Raw genomic sequence first — 23,275 nt, forward strand, 5'->3', positions numbered from 1 at the left:
GCTTGATCACCCGTTTCTGATTGCACTTCTGGGCGGGGCTGTGGAGTTGTCCAGGCCGGCTCAGGGACCCATGCAGCACCCCCTGGCAGCCACCCCAGATCCCAACAGGGCTGTGGAGAACTCCATCTCCCATGGAGCACTGCAGGAAACTGAGGCACCGTCGTCAGCCAGGGGGGCTGCCACCAAGCCCCCGGAACATATGTGGAAGGGGCATCCCAGGCACCCCCCACAACAGATATTATTGTTTTTATAATTATTAAGTGGGATTCATCACGGTGACAGAGCTAACACTTCTGCCTCTCAAGTCCTGCTTCCAAATCCTGTGCCCATTGTTTGTCCTTATGGAGTCTGCCCGTTTTTGTGCCTGTATGGGTTTTTCTCTGGGTGCTCCAGGTTTCCTCCCACATGCTCAGACACGTGTGTGTGTGTGTGCGTGTGTGTGTGTGTGTGTGTGTGTGTGTGTGTGTGTGTGTAAGTTAATTGCTGATTCCAAGTTGACCCCAAGTGAGTGCAGATGTGCACATGACTGGGACCTGCGCCTGAAGAGATGAGACATTGCATGCGTCATTCATGGTTCTATTATGAATATTTTTTTCTGATGGGCAGACATCCTGTTTGAGTTTATTAAAAATGATTTACCTAAATAACATGAAAACACCTTTACAGGAATTGTATTTGGAATTGGCACTGTACTGCCTTGAGCCCTGTGCCGCACTGACATCCTGTCCAGGGCTGGTGTCTGCCTTGGTGCCAGGAGAGGCCTCCTGTGACCTTGAATTAGATGAAGCAGGCCTGCCAAGGTTATGTTATGTTATGTTATAACTGAAAGAAGTTAAATCTTCTCAAGATCATTCCATAATTTGTTCCAATGCTTTAGAAAGATTTTGATTGTTTTGATGCTATTGTATTGTATTTCAAAGCAGCCCTGCTTCCAGACCAAAATATTAAGGTGGGCGTCAGAAATACTGCGGAGGAGGGGTGGGGTTTGATGAACTCCACCAAGGAAGAGTGTACCTGACAGCATGGTGGGGGGGGGGGGGGTCGACATCACATTTGAATAAGGGGGGGGGGGAGGGGTGTCAGGGGGCACAGCCCACCTAATGAACCCCTGGAGACAGGCCTGCATCAAAGCCTAATAAATACACAGAATCCCTGGGCACTCCATGACTTTTTGAATTGAATTAACTGGGATGAGATTATGATAATAATAATAATAATAATAATAATCACTGTTATTATTATCAATATTATTCACCCTAAAATGAGATGGTGCCTGTCCAGGATTGTCCCTGCCTTGTGCTTGCTGGGATAGACTCCAGCTTCTCCATAGCCCTGGTCTGGATGAGTGGGCATGGAAAACAGATTGATAAATTATTATTATTGTTATTATTATTATTCACCCTGCATTGAACTTGCATCCCATCCAAGGGTTGCTCCTCTCTTTTGCCTTACACTGTATGGGACAGGCTACAGTTTCCCTCTCAATCCTTCACAGGATAAGCAGATTTAGGAAATTAATGCATTATTATTATTATTATTATTATTTGTTCTGAAATGGACTGTCACCCCTCCCAGGACTTGTTCCTGCCCTGCACACAAAGCTTGCTGAGATAGGCACCAGCTTCCCATGACATTAATCTGGATAAGCTGGTTTAAAAAATGGCTGGATGGGTGGAGGGATGGATGGATAATAATAATAATAATAATAATAATACTGCGGTGGGTTGGCGCCCTGCCCAAGATTGGTTCCTGCCTTGAGCCCTGTGTTGGCTGGGATTGGCTCCAGCAGACCCCCGTGACCCTGTGTTCGGATTCAGCAGGTTAGAAAATGGATGGATGGATGGATGGATAATAATAATTATAAGAATAATAATAAAAGCTGCATAGGGTGGCACGGTGGCACAGTGGGTAGCACTGCTGCCTCGCAGTTAGGAGACCCGGGTTCGCTTCCCAGGTCCTCCCTGTGTGGAGTTTGCATGTTCTCCCCGTGTCTGCGTGGGTTTCCTCCCACAGTCCAAAGACATGCATGTTAGGTGCATTGGCGATTCTAAATTGTCCTTAGTGTGTGTGTGTGTGTGAGTGTGCCCTGCGATGGGCTGGTGCCCTGCCCAAGGTTTGTTTCCTGCCTTGCACCCTGTGTTGGCTGGGATTGGCTCTAGCAGACCCCCGTGACCCTGTAGTTAGGATACAGCGGGTTGGATAATGGATGGATGGATGAAAGCTGCATATATTTTTATTATCTTAAATAAATTTCAAGATATTTAACATTAAGTTAATTCACAGTCTCCAGTTTCTCTGAGACCCTGCTTAGGATAAGTAGGTTTGGACAATGGATGGATGGATAGATGGATAAATGAATGGATCAATGACAATGATGATGATGATGTTTTTTATTATTTATTATTATTATTATTATTATTATTATTATTATTCTGCGGTGGGTTGGCACCCTGCCCGGGGTTTGTTTCCTGCCTTGCGCCCTGTGTTGGCTGGGATTGGCTCCAGCAGACCCCCATGACCCTGTAGTTAAGATATAGCGGGTTGGATAATGGATGGATGGATTATTATTATTATTATTATTTGTTCTGAAATGGACTGTCACCCCTCCCAGGAATTGTTCCTGCCCTGCACACAAAGCTTGCTGAGATAGGCACCAGCTTCCCATGACACTACTCTGGATAAGCTGGTTTACAAACCGGTTGGATGGGTGGATGGATGAATAATAAATAATAATAATAATAAAAGCTGCATATTTATTTTTTATTATCTTAATAAATTTCAAGATATTTAACATTAGGGCGGCACGGTGGCGCAGTGGGCTGCTGCCTCGCCGTTGGGAGATCTGGGGACCTGAGTTCGCTTCCCGGGTCCTCCCTGCGTGGAGTTTGCATGTTCTCCCCGTGTCTGCGTGGGTTTCCTCCGGGCGCTCCGGTTTCCTCCCACAGTCCAAAGACATGCAGGTTAGGTGGATTGGCGATTCTAAATTGGCCCTAGTGTGTGTCCTGCGGTGGGTTGGCACCCTGCCCAGGATTGGTTCCCTGCCTTGTGCCCTGTGTTGGTTGGGATTGGCTCCAGCAGACCCCCGTGACCCTGTGTTCGGATTCAGCGGGTTGGGAAATGGATGGATGGATGGATGGATATTTAACATTAAGTTAATTCAAAGGCTCCAGTTTCTCTGAGACCCTGCTTAGGATAAGTAGATTTGGAAAATGGATGGATGGACAGATGGATGAATGAATGGATCAAGGATGATGATGATGATGATGATTATTATTATTATACCCCCTGCAATGAAATGAACCCTGCCTTGCTCATAATGCATACTGGGATAGGCTCCAGCTTCTCCATGACCTGGCTCAGGATATACCAGGTTTGGAAAATGGGTGGATGGATAATACTGTGTGGCAGACGGCTGGGAGTGGCACCCAGCCGGGACGCCCAGGAAGACAGGAGGAGGGCTCATGCCTCCTCCAGACCATGAGAGGGCGACCGCCCTGGTTCCTTTAGGGGCCACGGGTGCAGGGCTTGGAAGCCCAACCCTGTAGGGGCCCGTGGTCTCTGCCAGGGGGCACCCCTATACCTGAAGGACCCAGAACCCCAACACTTCCGCCACACCAGGAAGTGCTGGGGGGGAAAAAGATTGGGAGCACCCGGAGGGCTTCCGGGAATACAGCCGGCACTTCCGCCACACAGGAGAGTGTCTAGGGAGTGTCGGGGATAACCTGGAGCCCATCCGGGCACTTATAATAGGGGCCACCTGCCTGCAAAGAAGGACTGGAGTCGGGTGAGGAGTGGACAAGGTTTGTGTGCAGGAGAGTGGAGGCGGCCTGAAGAGCAGGCAGAGAGACTGAGAGAGGCCTGGACTTTGGGGGAGTTTAGTGCTTGAGGCACTGGGTTGTGAACTTTATTGGACTGTAAATATGGTGAATAAACGTATGGTGGACTTAAGAATGGTGTCCATCTGTCTGTGTCCGGGCAACTTATCACAACTGATAAATAAATGATCAGCCTAAAGAAGAATAAGCTGCAAAAGCTGTGCTGTCTTGAGTGGCTATCAAGATAAGGTAATCCCTCCTCCATCGCGGGGGTTGCGTTCCAGAGCCACCCGCGAAATAAGAAAATCCGCGAAGTAGAAACCATATGTTTATATGGTTATTTTTATATTGTCATGCTTGGGTCACAAATTTGTGCAGAAACACAGGAGGTTGTAGAGAGACAGGAACATTATTCAAACACTGCAAACAAACATTTGTCTCTTTTTCAAAAGTTTAAACTGTGCTCCATGACAAGACAGAGGTGACAGTTCTGTCTCACAATTAAAAGAATGCAAACATATCTTCCTCTTCAAAGGAGTGCGCGTCAGGAGCAGAGACTGTCAGAAAGACAGAGGAAAGCAAACAAATCAATAGGGCTGTTTGGCTTTTAAGTATGCGAAGCACCGCGGCACAAAGCTGTTGAAGGCGGCAGCTCACACCCCCCTCCGTCAGGAGCAGAGAGAGAGAGAGAGAGAGAGAGACAGACAGACAGACAGACAGACAGACAGACAGACAGACAGACAGACAGAGTTTGTTTTTCAATCAAAAATCAATACGTGCCCTTCGAGCTTTTAAGTATGCGAAGCACCGTGCAGCATGTCGTTTCAGGAAGCAGCTGCACAAAAGATAGCAACGTGAAGATAATCTTTCAGCATTTTTAGACGAGCGTCCGTATCGTCTAGGTGTGCGAACAGCCCCCCTGCTCAATCCCCCTACGTCAGGATCAGAGAAAGTCAGTGCAAGAGAGAGAGAGAAGTAAGCTGGGTAGCTTCTCAGCCATCTGCCAATAGCGTCCCTTGTATGAAATCAACTGGGCAAACCAACTGAGGAAGCATGTACCAGAAATTAAAAGACCCATTGTCTGCAGAAATCCGCGAACCAGCAAAAAATCTGCGATATATATTTAAATATGCTTACATATAAAATCTGCGATGGAGTGAAGCCGCAAAAGGCGAAGCGCGATATAGCGCGGGATTACTGTATTTACCATGAAGTTCATTCAGAAACTCCAACTTTCGTGTGGCCCTGTTCAAGATAAGTGGGTTTAGACACTAGGTGGATGTATTATTATAATTATTATTATTTGTTCTGAAATGGACTGTCACCCCTTCCAGGAATCGTTCCTGCTCTGCACATAAAGCTTGCTGAGATAGGCACCAGGTTTCCATGACACTGCTCTGGATAAGCTGGTTTAAAAAATGGTTGGATGGGTGGATGAAAAATAATAATAATAATAAAAGCTGCATATATTTTTTATTATCTTAAATACATTTCAAGATATTTAACTTTAAGTTAATTCAAAGTCTCCAGTTTCTCTGAGACCCTGCTTAGAATGAGTAGATTGGTAAGATAGATGAATGAATGAATGGATCAAGGATGATGATGATTATTATTATTATAACCCCTGCAATGAAATGGCACCCTGGCTAAGGGTTGTTCCTGCCTTGCTCATAATGCATACTGGGATAGGCTCCAGCTTCCCCATGACCCGGCTGAGGATACAGTATATCAGGTTTGGAAAATGGATGGATGGATAATACTGATAAATAAATGCTCAGCCTAAAGAAGAAAAAGCTGTACTGTCTTGAGTGGCTTTCAAGATATTTACCATGAAGTTCATTCAGAAACTCCAACTTTCGTGTGGCCCTGTTCAAGATACGCGAGTTTAGACACTAGGTGGATGTATTATTATAATTATTATTATTTTATTATTATTATTCCAGGACAGATTCCTGCTTTGTCTATCACACTGCCCATGTAGGCTCTGGCACCTTGAGACTGAGAATAACTGAATTAAAGAATAATCAGCATTAGTAGTGATAATAAAAATAATATTAATAACAAAAATAGTAATTATAAAGGCGTGCATTGAAGAGCTCCATGCAGTGGTTCTTGTTATCAAAGGCTGCGCATAAAGTAAAGATGGATCACACATTCTTTTATTAGTATTAGTCACAATAACAATAATAATTTTTAATTAACTGAGAACTGGAGCCCATCCAAGAAGTCCTGGGCCCAAGCCAAGAGCCAGCACTGGACACGGTGCCAGGCTACTGTAAGGCAGCGGTTATTAAGCCATTCCTAGTCCTTCTTAGTCAGGTGATGAGGGGTTAGGACTTCAAACCCTGAGGTTATGGGTTCAAATCTCGTCACTGACACCGTGTGACCATGAGCATGTCACTTCACCTGCCTGTGCTCCAGCTGGAAGAAGCAACGTAACCAATCATATCTCTCAAATGCTGTGTCACCTTGGATAAAGGCACCCACCAAATCAGTTAATGCAATGCCATTATTATCAATATTATTGGGTGGCACCATTATAGTGCTGCTGCCCTGTACCAGGGAGGCTAGGGTTCACCTCATGGGTCCTCCCTTTCTGTGTGGAGTCTGAATGTTCTCCCCGGGTCTGCTCTCACAATCCAAAGACAGGCAGGTTAGGTGGCCTGCTGGCCTGACTGGGTGTGGTGTCTCCTATCCAGGGACAGTTCCTGCATTCTGTCTTATACTTGCTGCTCGGATAAAGCAGGTTTGGAAAACGAATGAATCAATTTTACGATATTGATAATGTGAAATTCAGACGACATATTCTAAGGTGAAGAGTTAAATGCAACACAAGTGTAACTACGGCCATTTTTCATAGCAGTAACTCCGTCCTGAACTCCCAAAACTGCTGGTTCTTTAAAGGCATTTTGTAGTTCTTTACTGGGCTGTGTGGTTTCCTGTAGCTCCATTGCTTGATGAAGCACTATTTCATTCTGGGAAGGGTTCTTTGCATATGAAGTTAGTTCTTTGTGCTTTGGAAAACTAAACTAAAATCTTTAATGTGTGGTAGGCTACCTAGCGGGACACTTAACAGATTCAGAAATCTTGAGTTACTGTATGCAGCAAGCATTCTTTTAAAATCAGGAATCCATTGGCGTTTCGCAAATCTTTTACCATCCATTCATGGTTATTGACTCTATGGAGCGTGTTATGGAGCTAAATAAAGAAAGGTTCGTTCTGGAGCCTTCATGCGGATGGGACTTTTGTAAACCAGAAATGGTTCCCCTATGGCGTCGCTCTGACAAACTACTCGGGCATCTTTATTTTTAAAAGTGTGTAGTGCTTTAAAGGAATCAAATCTCCATGTCACGGTACATATCTACGTGTAAGGCTGCTCCCCTCTTCTCAATATTGACACAATCGCAGCCCCCCTTAAAAAAAGCATGCATTGTATGAATAAAAGGCAAAATGCAAACTTTGAACCAACTTAATCTGAATACGCGCCAACTTCAATTTGATATACATGTATTCACTTGGTGGCACGGTGGCGCAGTGTTAGCGCTGCTGCCTCGCAGTTAGGAGACCCGGGTTCGCTTCCCGGGTCCTTCCTGCGTGGAGTTTGCATGTTCTCCCTGTGTGTGCGTGGGTTTCCTCCCACAGTCCAAAGACATACTAGTTTGGTGTATTGGATCCTCAATCGTCCCTAGTGTGTGTGTGGGTGTGTGTGAGTGTGTGCCCTGCAGTGGGCTGCTGCCCTGCCTGGGATTGGTTCCTGCCTTGCGCCCTGTGCTGACCAGCAGACCCCGTGACCCTGTGTTAGGATATAGCGGGTTGGAGAATGACTGACTGACAAGTTCCCACTATCGAACTGTACCCCTAAAGTAGGACATCTTGGACACTGACTGAACAGATTAGGACATGATCCTCCCTGCGTGGAGTTTGCATGTTCTCCCCGTGTCTGTGTGGGTTTCCTCCCACAGTCCAAAGACATGCAGGTTAGGTGCATTGGTGATTCTAAGGTGCATCGGCGGTTGTCCCTGATGTGTGTGTGTGTCCTGCGGTGGGCTGGCGCCCTGCCCGGGGTTTGTTTCCTGCCTTGCGCCCTGTGTTGGCCTTCCTCTCTTTCTCATGGGTGGCAGTTGATTTGATTTTAGTTTTGTTAACTATGACTTGATTATATGGAATGTTACTTGCTTTGAATAAATTCAATAAAAAATTAAAAAAATAAAATAAAATAATGATGTCCTTGGATGAAGGTCTCAGCCTTATAATTAGTAGGTAGTAGGTGGGCAGCTCGTTCCACCAGTTATAGCACTGGGATTTGATGCCATGCAGAGGTGGCATCGCCACATGCCATTCAGTCGCAGACCTGAGTGGTCAAGAAGGAGCATAGGGCCTCTCCAGTGTCTCCATATACACTCTTAAAAAATAAGGGTGCCAGAGAGGTTCTTCAGAGTGATGCCATAGTGGAATTCTTTTTGGTTCCCAAAAGTCCCATCTGCGTAAAGGTACCAGAAAAAAACTTAAATTATTTCGATCTGTAACAGGCTCCGTACAGTAAATAATCACAAAAAGATGGTGACAGATTTGTGAAATCCCAGTTGAGTCCTGATTTTAAAAGGACTCCTTGTGCATACCGGATCACAGATAAAGTCCAGGATTGCTCGCCCTGTTGGTTTCCTGCTAAATAGCCTAACATACATTAAAGATTTCCGGTTTCTTTTACATATTACAAAGAATGAAGAACCAACTTCATACAGTTTTTACAAAGAACCCATCTCAGAATTAATTCGTGCTCAGTCAAGCAATGGCTCTATGAGGAACCACCACAACTCAGTATCCATCCATCCATTATCCAACCCTGACTATAGGGTCACGGGGGTCTGCTGGAGCCAATCCCAGGCAACACAGGGCGCAAGGCAGGAAACAAACCTGGGCAGGGCGCGCACACACACACACACACCCACACACCCGCAGTAGGGACAATTTAGAATCGCCAATGCACCTAACCTGCATTAGGTGAAACCCACGCAGACACGGGGAGAACATGCAAACTCCACGCAGGGAGGATCATGTCCCAATCTGTTCAGTCAGTGTCCAAGATGTCCTGCTTTAGGGGTACAGTTCGATAGTGGGGACTTGTCAGTCAGTCATTCTCCAACCCGCTATATCCTAACACAGGGTCACGGGCAGAGGCGTAGCTAGGGTTTTCAGCACCCGGGGACAACTGAAGATTTCGTGCCCCCCTCCTGTTTGCCAAAATGCAATGGGGAATATCAATTTGGCACCCCCTGGACGCTGCACCCGGGTACAGATGTCCGCCCTTGCCCTTCCACTGGTCACGGGGGTCTGCTGGTCAGCACAGGGCGCAAGGCAGGAACCAATCCCAGGCAGGGCACCAGCCCACCGCAGGACACACAAACTAGGGACGATTGAGGATCCAATACACAATGGATTGTGGGAGAAAACCGGAGCACCAGGAGGACACGGGGAGAACATGCAAACTCCACGCTGGGAAGCGAACCCAGGTCTCCTTACTGCTAGGCAGCAGCGCTAACACTGTGCCACCGTGCCGCCCCACAACCCAGTAGAGAACCATAAACTGCCATTAAAGAACCAGCATTTTTAAGTAGCATTGGCTACTTTGAATGCAAGCATGGTGGGTCTGAACTTAATTTTCAGTTTCAGTCTGCGTGATTCCACGTGTCCCATTTTGAATACGGTGGGCTACCCCATTTGTTTCATTATAAAATTTCTCCAAACTTGAAAATGACATATGCGTCGCCTCGGATTCCTTACTTTCATTGTTGTTTATTTTCTTTCTTTCTTTAGAAAAAATAAAACACATCATAAAAAGACGTCAAAACAGGCTGTCATCCCAGCTGCGGCTGCTGCGGCATGTGACAAGACTAAAACGGAAAAGTGAAATGTTTTATTAATAACGGCGCTGCCACGTCCAAAAATAGAAATCTGTCCGCTTCTGTGACTTGCGAAGCGTTAAAAGCGCCGCCGCATTTCTTCGCGGTGAACGATTTGGTCGGAAGATTTTTTATTTTTTTTCACAGCCTTCCCGATCGCACACAATCGTTAACGTGATGAGCTGTTGAGGGAAACGCCGTTTTTAAGATCTCGAGATCGCTGGCTTGCTAGGTAGGGGAACACGGAGACGGAGACGAACGGAGGCCGTGCGCTCGCATTTCCGCCCCGAGACTTCCTGTATGTTCGCTGCTCGTGACTTTGAACATCTTTATAAAGTTTTACCTTTTTGGGTTACGAGGGCGTGGGGGGGATATGGGGTGTGAGAATCTTTAAGGTAACCTCCCGACATTTCAGCGAGATGCCATCACAAAGACAACAGAACACAGAGTTACATGTGTCACTCTTTGTAAAAGTGGTGGAAAGAAGGCACCTACCTGAATTCCGGGGTGAGGTTCGCCCTTAGCCCGTAAAAGCCAGCGGAGAGAGTGAGAAGCCAGTGGGGTACAAAATTCCCATTCTCGCACTCCAGGTAAGGTGCAGACCACTTGATCTGAGTCTTGTCGATCACGTAACAGCCACCCCTCCGCAGCGTGGCATCCAAAGCTCTGATGTCGTGGCTCAGGACCCGTTTGTGCAAATGCGGCTTTTCCCTGAATTTGAGCTCGTTGAACCACTCCGTTTCCGCAGTTTTGTTTTTCAGGTGGTGGGCCGTGGAGGACAAGTCCTGAAGTACAATTTCGCTGTCTTCCCGGGTGGCCTGCAGGAACACATTCGAGCCGGAGGACCAGGGCTCGGCGTTGAATGTCACCACTGCCCGTTGGATTTTGGGGTCTCCTTCCAATATGCTCCTGACCAGAGCGTGGTACCATTCGATGTCGCCACGCAGGTTGCGCTCCCTGGACCTGTTCGTCTGCAGTATCATGTTCAGAAAGTTGGTGGCGTGGACCACCGTATCCAGAGCGCTGTGCAGGGAAGGCTGCGAGGAGATGTGTGCCACATCCCGGAGGCTGCCCAGTTCGTATCGCCGGGAGCAGTTGGCACGCTTTAGCTTAAAGGAGTCCCCCGTGTGCAGAAACGCCGTCGCGACCCTGGGCAGGTCTTCTTCGATTTTTTGCGCCAAGATGGGGCGATCGGTGGCAGATTTAATCCAAAAGGACGTGTGCTGCGAGTGCCATTGGTTGTTAATGTGACGGTTATAAATCGGCAGCTTCCCTTTGACTGTCTTTTCCCTTTGGTCGAATCCATAGTTAGATCCCAGAACAAATCCTACTTGTATCTGTAAGAATAAGGAAAGCAGGAAAACAGCCATATCCATCCACCGCAGTGCCTTCTACGTGTACATATATATACATATATATATATACTGTATATCCAGACATATACAGTATATATATACATATATATATATAAATGTATGATGACTGTACGAAACTCACACGGGAGTATGCTGAGACATGCAGCGGGGTAAAAACAAAGAGGGGCAAGCAAACAAACCAAAAGATGGAACTGCGATCACCTGTAGATAAACGGAGGTAGTCCCGGTGATGCCCTTATACGCTCCACCACGTATACGTTAAGGACAGGTTTGTTCCGAATAGGTCACATCCTTTTTTATTTTTGTTCTTAAAGAGGTGCTGTACTTCAGATCGCTCACGTCCGGATTCCCATCCGCTCAAGTGCTTCCACTAAATGAAATGTCTTTTAAGGCTGTTCCAAAGAAAGCCCATCTCCTGCAGCCTGAAAGAAGGCGTCCAGCATCCCGATTTACCCGTCTTTATACTCAAGACACTCAACTGCAAGTAGCCAGGATCGCACAGGGGGGGGTGGAAGAGAAAAATCCCGATTACTAATCAGATGCAGGCGAGCGAAGCGCTCGCACGCTTTGGCCGCAAATAAACTCCGCCTTTCTCAGCCCATAATAAGCAGTAACTAAACATAGGAGCCACGTAACAGCCAATCGGCCCGGAATTCCGTCTGCTGTTATTTCTAATAGGATTTCACAAGTGGCGCTGACTCACAGATGGCCATCTCTGCTGTCAATCATTGCGCACAGCGGGGCGTTCGGTAGAGTGGAGAGGAGCGGAGAGGAGAGGAGAGGAGAGGAGCTGTCCAGTGCTGAAAAGAACCGAAGCCTTTCAGCGGCGCGATGACGAGACGAGACACCCAGCAACGCGCTTCCCGTCATCTCCACACAAGGCAGGGCACACCTGATCGATGAGGTTTTGGAAGAGTGAAATGCTTTCAAAATGTACGAGGAAGTGGGAGAAATGAAACACAAAGAAGCCCCCGTTAAAAAAAAAAAATACACCTCGGCAAAAAAATCTAACCGACAAAAGCGATCTAGCATGTCATTTCAATACAGGAGGCGGAGAAAACAGAAAAAAAGGGTTTTCCAAATATAGACGGCGTTACGTGCCTTGAAAACCCCCCTGTTGAGACGCTTTAGGTGTCGGAAGTCGTTCGATAAGCAAAGCTGAGAGCTAACCCGAAAGAGAAACTACCTAGGAATCGAGAGAGACACCGAGTGTGTGTGTGTGTGTGTGTGTGAGAGAGAGAGAGATAAAGAGAATAAATATCGTGGATCTCCGCAAGCGGTACGAGAAGGATATAAAGCAGCTGTATTCATTCTATAAACATCATCAGGCATGACGGTGCCAATTCTTTCTGCTACGGGCCCAAACCTGAAGTTCAACTAAGGCCCTGGCATCGTCTGTGTTGTGTGTACGGGCACCTGTTCTATTTGTCACTGTTGGTACTCGTTTACCACATCCCAAAGATCTGCCGGTTCGCTTGGAAAGATGACAGTAAGCTTAACGTGCACCATGTTAACTGGTCCGCAGTACCGAAATGTATTACCCCCCCCCCCCCCCCCCCCCCCCCAAAAAAAAGGTTGGTAGGTATGAGTTTACAGAAAAGGAATTTGTACATTTGACAAAATGAGAATTTACGTTTTAAGGAAAGGCGTCCCCAAAAGCCTTTCTAACAATAAAACGTTTGGCTCCACTAAATTCTTTCTTATATTCTGTAAGTGCCTTGAGCATGGGAAAGGCGCTATATAAGTAAAATGCATTATTATTATTATTATTATTAAGGTCTTTTGATATTTTCTAGTGCAATAAAACATCAGTCTACTGTAGAGCAGTGCTTCCCAAACCCGGTCCTGGGGACTCACTGTGGCTGCAGGTTTTTGTTCCAATTGAACTGTAATTTCCCAAGTTCTGTGTTTTTTTTGGAACAATATAGAAATTAGAAAACTAAGTTTGATTAAAAAAAAAAAAAAAAAACATCCATCCATCCATCCATCCTCTTCCACTTATCCGAGATTGGGTCACGGAGGCAGCAGCTTGAGCAGAGATGCCCAGACTTCCCTCTCCCCGACCACTTCTACTAGCTCTTCTGGGGGAATCCCGAGGCATTCCCAGGCCAGCCGAGAAAAAAAAAAAAAAACATATATTTAAAATGTACCAAGCATCCATCCATCCATCCATTTTCCAACCCGCTGAATCCGAACACAGGGTCACGGGGGTCTGCTGGAGCCAATCCCAGCCAACAAAGGGCACAAGGCAGGAACCAATCCTGGGCAGGGTGCCAACCTACCGCAGGACACACACAAGCACACCAAACACACACCAAGCACACACTAGGGCCAATTTAGAATCACCAATGCACCTAACCTGCATGAATTTGGACTGTGGGAGGAAACCGGAGCGCCCGGAGGAAACCCACGCAGACACGGGGAGAACATGCAAACTCCACGCAGGGAGGACCCGGGAAGCGAACCCAGGTCCCCAGGTCTCCCAACTGCAAGGCAGCAGCGCTACCCACTGCGCCACCGTGCCGCCCTATATTTTTTTTCTTTTTGGTAATATTTTCATCTTGATTTTCTGTCTACTTTTCCAGGTGTTCTAATTGTTTAATTAATCCATTATTTACTAATCAGTGGGTCTGATGCTAAAGTAGTTGCAGCCTTTCACTATTCAGTGTTGTTTGTCTGGGTGTCTGCTCTGCTCATTTTTAACTGTTATTAATAAGATACAACAAAGGGGGAAAACTGCACAGAGAAAGGGCAAAATATAATGAAATCAACAAAAGAGAGTTAAGCATTTAAAACTCTAGCCAAAGCAGACACATTTCTGAATGTCTTAAAAATGTAAAAATTGTGCTGCTGTGCTTTTCTGAATGTATATACAGCAGGGGTGGGCAAAGTCATTCCTGGAGGGCCGCAGTGGCTGCAGGTTTTTGTTCCAACCCAATTGCTTAATAAGAAGCACTTATTGCTCTAGAAACACTTCTGCTTCATTTTAGTTATCTCCTTCATTAAGATTTTGAACCCTTATTGCTTATTTAAGTCTTAAACAGTTGCATTCTCGTTTTTTTTATTGCTCCTTATTAGCATTAAGATGCAAATGACAAAAGAAACCAGCAGTTATCCATTTTGCTTGTTACCCTTTACACCTGTGTGTATTTATCGTGCACTATTTGGTTTAATTAAATACTTGGAAGGAAAGAGAAGAGAAAAAAGTGAAGGACTGAGAATTACTCATCTGTTTTACACTTCAAAGTATTTGGATGATATCCTTAGAATGGAAAAAAATCTAGGATATGAGAATGACTTGACATAGCAGAGTTAAAGCACTAACAAGCCATGAAATGTAATTATTGGCAAGGATTGTTTTCTAATTAAGCAAATGGGTTGGAACAAAAACCTGCAGCCCTTCAGGAATGACTTTGCCCACCCCTGATATACATCCATCCATCCATTTTCCAACCTGCTGAATCCGAACATAGGGTCACGGGGGTCTGCTGGAGCCAATCCCAGCCAACACAGGGCACAAGGCAGGGAACCAATCCCGGGCAGGGTGCCAACCCATCGCAGGACACACACAAACACACCAAGCACACACTAGGGCCAATTTAGAATCACCAATCCACCTAACCGGCATGTCTTTGGACTGTGGGAGGAAACCCATGCAGACATGGGGAGAACATGAAAACTCCACGCAGGGTGGACCCGGGAAGCGAACCCGGGTCTCCTAACTGCGAGGCAGCAGCGCTACCACTGCACCACCGTGCCGCCCCCCCTGATATACAGTCATATGAAAAAGTTTGGGAACCCCTCTTAATTCTTTGGATTTTTGTTTCTCATTGGCTGAGCTTTCAAAGTAGCAACTTCCTTTTAATATCTGACATGCCTTATGGAAACAGGAGGATTTCAGCAGTGACATTAAGTTTATTGGATTAACAGAAAATATGCAACATGCATCATAACAAAATTAGACAGGTGCATAAATGTGGGCACCCCAACAGAGATATGACATCAGTACTTAGTTGAGCCTCCTTTTGGCCTCTAGACGCTGTCCTCCGATAGCCTTTGATGAGTGTCTGATTCTGGATGGAGGTATTTCTGACCATTCTTCATACAAAATCTCTCCAGTTCAGTTCAATTTGATGGACAGCCTGCTTCAAATCATCCCATAGATTTTCTCTGATATTCAAGTCAGGGGACTGTGATGGCCATTCCAGAACATTGTACTTCTCCCTCTGCATGAATGCCTTTGTAGATTTAGAACTCTGTTTTGGGTCATTGTCTTGTTGGAATATCCAACCCCTGCATAACTTCAACTTTGTGACTGATACTTGAACATTATCCTGAAGAATTTGTTGATGTTGGGTTGAATTCATCTGACCCTCGACTTTAACAAGGGCCCCAGTCCCTGAACTGGCCACACAGCCCCACAGTGTGATGGAACCTCCACCAAATTTGACAGTAGGCAGCAGGTGTTTTTCTTGGAATGTGGTGTTCTTATTCCGCCATGCAAAGTGCTTTTTGTTCTGACCAAATAACTCAATTTTTGTCTCATCAGTCCAAAGCACTTTGTTCCAAAATGAATCTGGCTTGTCTAAATGAGCATTGGCATACAACAAGCGACTCTGTTTGTGGCGTGAGTGCAGAAAGGGCTTCTTTCTCATCACCCTGCCATACAGATGTTCTTTGTGCAAATTGTGCTGAATTGTAGAACGATGTACAGATACACCATCTGCAGCGAAATGTTCTTGCAGGTCTTTGGAGGTGAGCTGTGGGTTGTCTGTCACCATTCTCACAATCCTGCTCATATGCCACTCCTGTATTTTTCTTGCCCTGCCAGACCTGCTGGGTTTAACAGCAACTGTGCCTGTGGCCTTCCATTTCCTGATTCCATTCCTTACAGTTGAAACTGACAGTTTAAACCTCTGAGATGGCTTTTTGTAGCCTTCCTCTAAACCAGGAGACTCAACAATCTTTGTTTTCAGATCTTTGGAGAGTTGCTTTGAGGATCCCATGCTGTCACTCTTCAGAGGAGAGTCAAAGGGAAGGAAGCACAACTTGTAATTGACCACCTTAAATATCTTTATATCTCATGATTGGACACACCTGTCTATGAAGTTCAAGGCTTAATGAGCTCATCACACCAAGTAATCAGCACTGAGCAGTGACAGGCATTCAAATCAGCACAATGACAAGTGGACCCACATTTGTGCACAGCCAGTTTTTCACATTTGATTTAATTTCATACAACTAAATACTGCGTCACTAGAAATCTTTGTTCGGAAAACACCACAGTACTCAGATGTTCCTAGGAAATGAAAGACATACCACTGTTATCTTTATGATTGAAAGGAGAGTCGATTCTTATGCAGGCTGAGAGGGGTTCCCAAACTTTTTTATATGACTGTATATAAAAGCCAAATCCCACTGACTCACTCATCACGAGGACTTAGGACTTGAAATGTTGAATGTAGGTTACCTTTGGCCCATAGGTGCTCGCTAAGAAATGGGTTTAAAAATTTCATGGTCCAAGCGCAAAATTTCTTATAGTTTTTTAGACCCGATTGTATGTCTGTCCGCTTTTCACGGCTGCGGGGAGGGGGGTGGAGCCGGAACTGACATCATCATAGCTGCCAGAGCTGGAAGTGACATCATCATAGCTGCCAGAGCTGGAAGTGACATCATCATGGGCGCCGGGACCCAGTGGGATTTCCCATGAATGGTCTGCAGAGGACTGAAACAGAAAGTCAGTACACCTCGCCCCCACCTGGTCTGGCATGGAATTTCTGCCATTATTTAAGGTAAGTTAACTTTGTATAGTATATTAGTTTATGTCATTTTATAGATTTGGCTAAAAAAAATTGGAAACAAAAGGAAATATGATCGAATGTTTTTATTTATTCTAATAATGAATGTTGAACTGACATTTAATGAAATAGAAAATCTAATTATTTTTATTTTGCAACTTTCATACTTGTTCCTGTTCAATTCATGACAGAAAATGGGTCCTAAAAAGGAGTTGGGAGCACAAGATCTGAAAAAAATAAAAAAAAACGAAAGACAATGCAAGAACTGAAACACTTTAAAACAATGGATTTCAACCAGAAGTAAAAAATGTAAATGAAGGTCCACCACGCCACTAATACGTATGTGAGTTCTAAATACGCTCCTTTGAAGCTAATTAGATTTTGATTAACCCTGGTATGGTGCAAAGCGTTCGACCGTTACTCACGGCCAAACTTTGTTCTGTCCTGAATCTTTAGTTTTTTAATATATTGTGTTAATTTGATCAAAAGCATTGCAATTTGTTTATTTGATTAAGTAAAATTCAAAAATGATAATTTTTTATTTTCTTTGTGAATACAATACCTTTGTTTCACTCATTTTAATTGACGAAGGCCGCTCGTTTTCCCTTTCTGCACCAGGCGTCGTTTTGCGGCGCTACGGCTCTGCTTGTTTGACTTGGATTGGCTTCTTATTTCAGACAATTCCAGTTTGTCTTTGTGCTCCATGGAGCTTCACTGTGATTGAAATCCCTTTTTTTTTTATTTAATAAAGATTCGGTGCTTGCCCTTATTACCAGCCAGGGTTTCACAGTGATATCCCCCTCTAGTGGGTGTTGTTAGAAGCAGGGGCGGACTGGCCAATAGGGCATTTGGTCTGGTCATGGGCCGGCCGTTTCATAAAATAAATTATATGTACTGGTTACTGTTTGACATTAAAATTGATTTTCTAAACTACTGAACATTATCTGTCTGGTACTGCGATTTCTATAGTCCTATATAATATACCGTATTACATCATCAAGTTGTTTTAGTTGTCAGCATACAATATTGCAGTGAAAAAATTTGGTCCAAACTGCCCTTTGCCGATTTCTATTTCGATATCGCTACATTTCAGTTAGCATATACATTATTGCAATTTATTTTATCTCATATCTACTATTTAAATTCTTTGGTACTAATAATTAGTTTAGATTATGTATTATGCATTTTATTGTTCTCTGGTCGTCGGCGTGAGCGATAATTAATGGTTTTTAGCTGCGATTATTAATATGATGAAATAAAGTTATAAAGCACAGGATAGGAATTTTTCATATATGGAACATTTATAGTTTATCGTTAAGTTAATGGAACATTTCAATCATGAGAGGTTTTCATTATAACCTCGGTTATAACGTATTCCATTGTAAATGAGCAGTTTGATTATCGAGTTGAAAATAATTGTTTCATACCTGTAATCACTTACTTTGCTTTAGGCCGCCTAAAGATCATTCTGTGCGTTGAAGAGAATCAAAAGCCGCCTGAGAAGCACATCTTGAGGCGTTCATGTTGATGTTGGTGGATAAAAGTATCCGAGTCAAACTTGACACTAACAGTAATGTTGATGATGTGGCTGCTAAAATCAGCGAACTGCGTAAGCTACTAGCCTACTAGGGAACTGGCACGTGGACATGACATTGACATTTGACGTGTACTCTAATAACGTGTTACTAAATTTTTATTTTTCATTAAATTTTATTTCTAAGCATGTCGTCAAATTTTGTGTCTAAACAACAGTGTACAGATTAAGTTTGGTGACAGTTTAGATAGAGTTCATATCATAGGCTCATAGCGAGTAGCAAGCCGTGTACTCGTCACAAATTTTAAGAAAATTCTAATGAAAAATGGGCCAAGTGGGTCGACCTCGTCACCTCACTCATGGAAGGTGGTTTTGAGACCCAGTCTGCTCCTGGTTAAAAGTATTTGCTTTTGAGCACTCAAGTGTGTGGGACTCCTGGTTCATGTCAGCCTCAGTGCTGTGAGAATATTTGTGCAAAAAGCCTTCGATGTTCCCCTGGGGGGTTCTGTGATAGGGCTGCTGTTTTCAGTTGAGTTCCCTGTAGATAGATAGATAGATAGATAGATAGATAGATAGATAGATAGATAGATAGATAGATAGATAGATAGATAGATAGATAGATAGATAGATAGATAGATAGATAGATAGATAGATAGATAGATAGATAGATAGATAGATAGATAGATAGATAGATAGTTTATTTTAATTCCCATACTCCAGCAGCAGCATACTGATAAAGACAATATTAAATTAAAGAGTGATAACAATGCAGGTATACAGACAATAACTTTAATAATCTTAACGTTTAACCCCCCCAGGTGGAATTGAAGAGTCACATAGTGTGGTGAAGGAATGATCTCCTCAGTCTGTCAGTGGAGCAGGACGGTGACAGCAGTCTGTCGCTGAAGCTGCTCCTCTGTCTGGAGATGATCCTGTTTAGTGGATGCAGTGGATTCTCCATGATTGACAGGAGTCTGCTCAGCGCCCGTTACTCTGCCACAGATGTCAAACTGTCCAGCTCCGTGCCTACAATACAGCCTGCCTTCCTCACCAGTTTGTCCAGGCATGAGGCGTCCCTCTTCTTTATGCTGCCTCCCCAGCACACCACTGTGTAGAAGAGGGCGCTCACCACAACCGTCTGATAGAACATCTGTAGCATCTTACTGCAGATGTTGAAGGACGCCAGCCTTCTCAGGAAGTATAACTGGCTCTGTCCTTTCTTGCACAGAGCATCAGTATTGCCAGTCCAGTCCAGTTTATCATCCAGCCGCACTCCCAGGTATTTATAGGTCTGTACCCTCTGCACACAGTCACCTCTGATGATCACAGGGTCCATGAGGGGTCTGGGCCTCCTAAAATCCACCACCAGCTCTTTGGTTTTGCTGGTGTTCAGGTATAGGTGGTTTGAGTCGCACCATTTAACAAAGTCCTTGATTAGGTTCCTATACTCCTCCTCCTGCCCACTCCTGATGCAGCCCATGATAGCAGCAAACTTTTGCACATGGCAGAACTCCGAGTCGTATTTGAAGTCCGATGTGTATAGGCTGAACAGGACCGGAGAAAGTACAGTCCCCTGTGGCGCTCCTGTGCTGCTGACCACAATGTCAGACCTGCAGTTCCCAAGACGCACATACTGAAGTCTGTCTGTAAGATAGTCCACGATCCATGCCACCAGGTATGAATCAACTCCCATCTCTGTCAGCTTGTCCCTGAGGAGCAGAGGTTGGATGGTGCTGAAGGCACTAGAGAAGTCCAAAAACATAATTCTTACAGCACCATTGCCTCTGTCCAAGTGGGAGAGGGATCGGTGTAGCATGTAGATGATGGCATCCTCCGCTCCCACCTTCTCCTGGTATGTGAACTGCAGAGGGTCGAGGGCATGGCGGACCTGTGGACTCAGGTGGTGAAGCAGCAGCCGCTCCATGGTCATCATCACATGTGACGTCAGAGCGACAGGCCTGAAGTCACTCAGCTCACTAGGATGTGATACCTTTGGGACTGGGGTGATGCAAGATGTTTTCCAAAGCCTCGGGACTCTCCCCTGTTCCAGGATCAGGTTGAAGATGTGTTGTAGAGGACTCCCCAGCTCCAACGCACAGGCCTTCAGCAGTCGTGGCGATACTCCATCTGGACCTGCTGCTTTGCTGGCATGAAGTCTCCTCAGCTCTCTGCTTATCTGGGCTGCTGTAATTGTGGGTGGGGGGAAACTCTCTCCTATGCTGGTATCAGCAGAAGGATGGGTGGAAAGTGCAGTACTCCGAGGTGAGAGTGGGTTAGGGTGGTCAAACCTGTTAAAGAAGTTGTTCATTTGGTTTGCTCTCTTCACGCCTCTCTTGATGGTGGCACCCCACTTCGAGCTGCAGCCAGTGATGATCTTCATCCCATCCCACACTTCCTTCATGCTGTTATTCTGCAACTTTTGCTCCAGTTTTCTCCTGTACTGCTCCTTCACCGCCCTGAGCTGGACTCGGAGTTCCTTCTGCACGCGCTTGAGCTCACCCTTTTAGTGTCGTCTTGGAGATACCAAGAAGATTATGATCATGTTCCCAACCTCCTCCTCCTCCTCCTCCTCCTCCTCTGATCTGTGGGAAACAAATGGCGTTGTGTTGTTCACAGTTCATCTAATAAGGTGACGGTGACACACATTGTTTTCACAGACATTAATTGCCATCCAAGAAATGTGCCAAAGGAATGGAGAAAAGCTGTAATGTTGGCAATGCAAGTATTGATTAAAATTATAATGAACATTTCAGCTTGGGATTTCTGGCAGACATATAAGTTAGAGAGCTCGATGAACAAAGGATCGCCCGAAATTACACTGCTCAAAAACATGAAGGGAACACTTAATCCTGACAGTCTAACACCAAGTCAATGAAGCTTCAGGGATATCAATGTGTCCATTTAGGAAGCACACGCGATTGGAAATCAACGTCACCTGCTTTGGTGCAAATGAAAGTGACGACAGGGTGACCTAGAGGGGTGACAAGAAGACACCCCACCAAAAAGGGAATGGTGGCCACAGACAACTGCTCTCTCCTTATCCTTCCTGACTGATTCTTCTCTGGTTTTGCGTTTTGCTAGTGTCCTTGTCACTATGGACAGAGTGGTGGCTCTGAGGCTACGTATCTGCACTGGTAGTCAGAAGGTTGCCGGTTCAAATCCCATAAAATGCCAAAAGTGACTCTACTCCATTGGGCTCCTGAGCAAGGCCCTTAACCTGCAATTGCTCCATCCTGGGTATGACGTTAATCTGCAGCCAGCCCTGCAAGAAGGTCCTCCAACTTACAGGGAGGACCTGGGAGTTGGTAGCAGGATTGGCACTGATTTCCATCTGAACTAGCGTGGTGCTAAGGTGTCACCCGTCAAATGGCTGCACTCAGGTCTTAATTTGGGATCCTGAGTTGGTTTGTCATATGTTGGATGCTCTGTATCAGCGCCTGCTCCTAACCTCTCTTGTCACTACTGGCAGTATGAGTCGGTACCTGCAGCTGATTGCACAGGTATTCAGGCTCCTCCAGGATGGCACATCCATAGGTGCCATTGCAAGAAGGTTTGCTGTGTCTCAAGAGCATGGGGGAGATACCAGGAGATGAGCTGCTACATGAGGAGAGCTGGACAGGGCTTTAGAAAGGCATCAGCCCAGCAGCAGGACTGGTATCTGCTCCTAAGTGCCAGGAGGAACAGTATGGGCACTGCCAGAGCCTACAAAATGACCTCCAGCTGGCTACTGGTGTGCATGTTTCTGAGCAAACTGCCAGACACAGAATTAATGAGGGTGGCATGAAGGTCCAACATCCTCTAGTGGGACCTATACTCACAGCCCATCACAGTGAAGCCTGATTGGCATTCACCAGGGAACACACAATTGGCGGCTCTGTCATTGGCACCCCGTTCTCTTCACAGATGAGAGAAGGTTCACACTGAGCACATGTGACAGACGTGACAGAGTCTGGAGATGCCATGGTGGACGTTATGCAGCCTGTAACAACATCCAGCGTGACCTTTTTGGCGGTGGGTCAGTGATGGTCTGTTGTTAGGTACCAGGATGTAATCCCCAGAGCTATCATCAGACCCTATGCTGGTGCAGTGGGCCCTGAGTTCTTCCTGGTGCAGGACAATGCTCGGCCTCATGTGGCCAGAGTGTGTAGGCAGTTCCTGGATGATGAAGGCATTGATGCCATTGACTGTAAGGGCCCATCTCCTGGTATCTCTTCCATGCTGGTAGACACACTAAACCTTCTTGCGACAGCACGTATGGCTGCGCCATCCTGGAGAAGTTGGACTGCCTGTGCAAACTGAATTGGCTGTGGGTACTGCCTCATGGTAGCAGTAATGACAAGCAATACACAAATCTAGAGAAGAATCAGTCAGGAAGGATAAGGTGGGGTGTCTTGTCGTTGCCTCTCCAGGTCACCTGTTGTCACTTTCATTTGCACCAAAGCAGGTGACGTTGATTCACAAGTGCTTCTGCTTCCTAACTGGACAGATAGATAGATAGATAGATAGATAGATAGATAGATAGATAGATAGATAGATAGATAGATAGATAGATAGATAGATAGATAGATAGATAGATAGATAGATAGATAGATAGATAGATAGATAGATATGAAAGGCACTATATAATAGATAGATAGATAGATAGATAGATAGATAGATAGATAGATAGATAGATAGATAGATAGATAGATAGATAGATAGATAGATAGATACATATGAAAGGCACTATATATAATAGATAGATAGATAGATAGATAGATAGATAGATAGATAGATAGATAGATAGATAGATAGATAGATAGATAGATATGAAAGGCACTATATAATAGATAGATAGATAGATACATATGAA

The 23,275-nt window shown here is 45.2% G+C and overlaps 2 protein-coding genes across 2 annotated transcripts in view; one reads left to right on the forward strand and one right to left on the reverse strand.

Annotated features, from left to right (window-relative positions):
* Positions 1-11,965, reverse strand: part of gpr158a (G protein-coupled receptor 158a) — a 499,884-nt gene extending 487,919 nt beyond the window's left edge. Inside the window, exon 1 of the mRNA XM_051928950.1 lies at positions 10,211-11,965. Within this exon, the coding sequence (XP_051784910.1) occupies positions 10,211-11,091 (881 nt within the window). The 5' untranslated portion in view covers positions 11,092-11,965. The remainder of the gene's footprint in view (positions 1-10,210) is intronic.
* LOC114653822 (aerolysin-like protein) overlaps positions 1-20,074 on the forward strand; it is a 989,661-nt gene extending 969,587 nt beyond the window's left edge. Inside the window, exon 3 of the transcript XR_007935271.1 lies at positions 20,063-20,074. The gene's annotated coding sequence lies outside the window, so the exon portion shown is untranslated. The remainder of the gene's footprint in view (positions 1-20,062) is intronic.
* The last annotated feature ends 3,201 nt before the right edge of the window (positions 20,075-23,275 follow it).

This window comes from Erpetoichthys calabaricus, chromosome 6, assembly GCF_900747795.2.
Source record: "Erpetoichthys calabaricus chromosome 6, fErpCal1.3, whole genome shotgun sequence".
Taxonomy (NCBI): domain Eukaryota; kingdom Metazoa; phylum Chordata; class Cladistia; order Polypteriformes; family Polypteridae; genus Erpetoichthys; species Erpetoichthys calabaricus.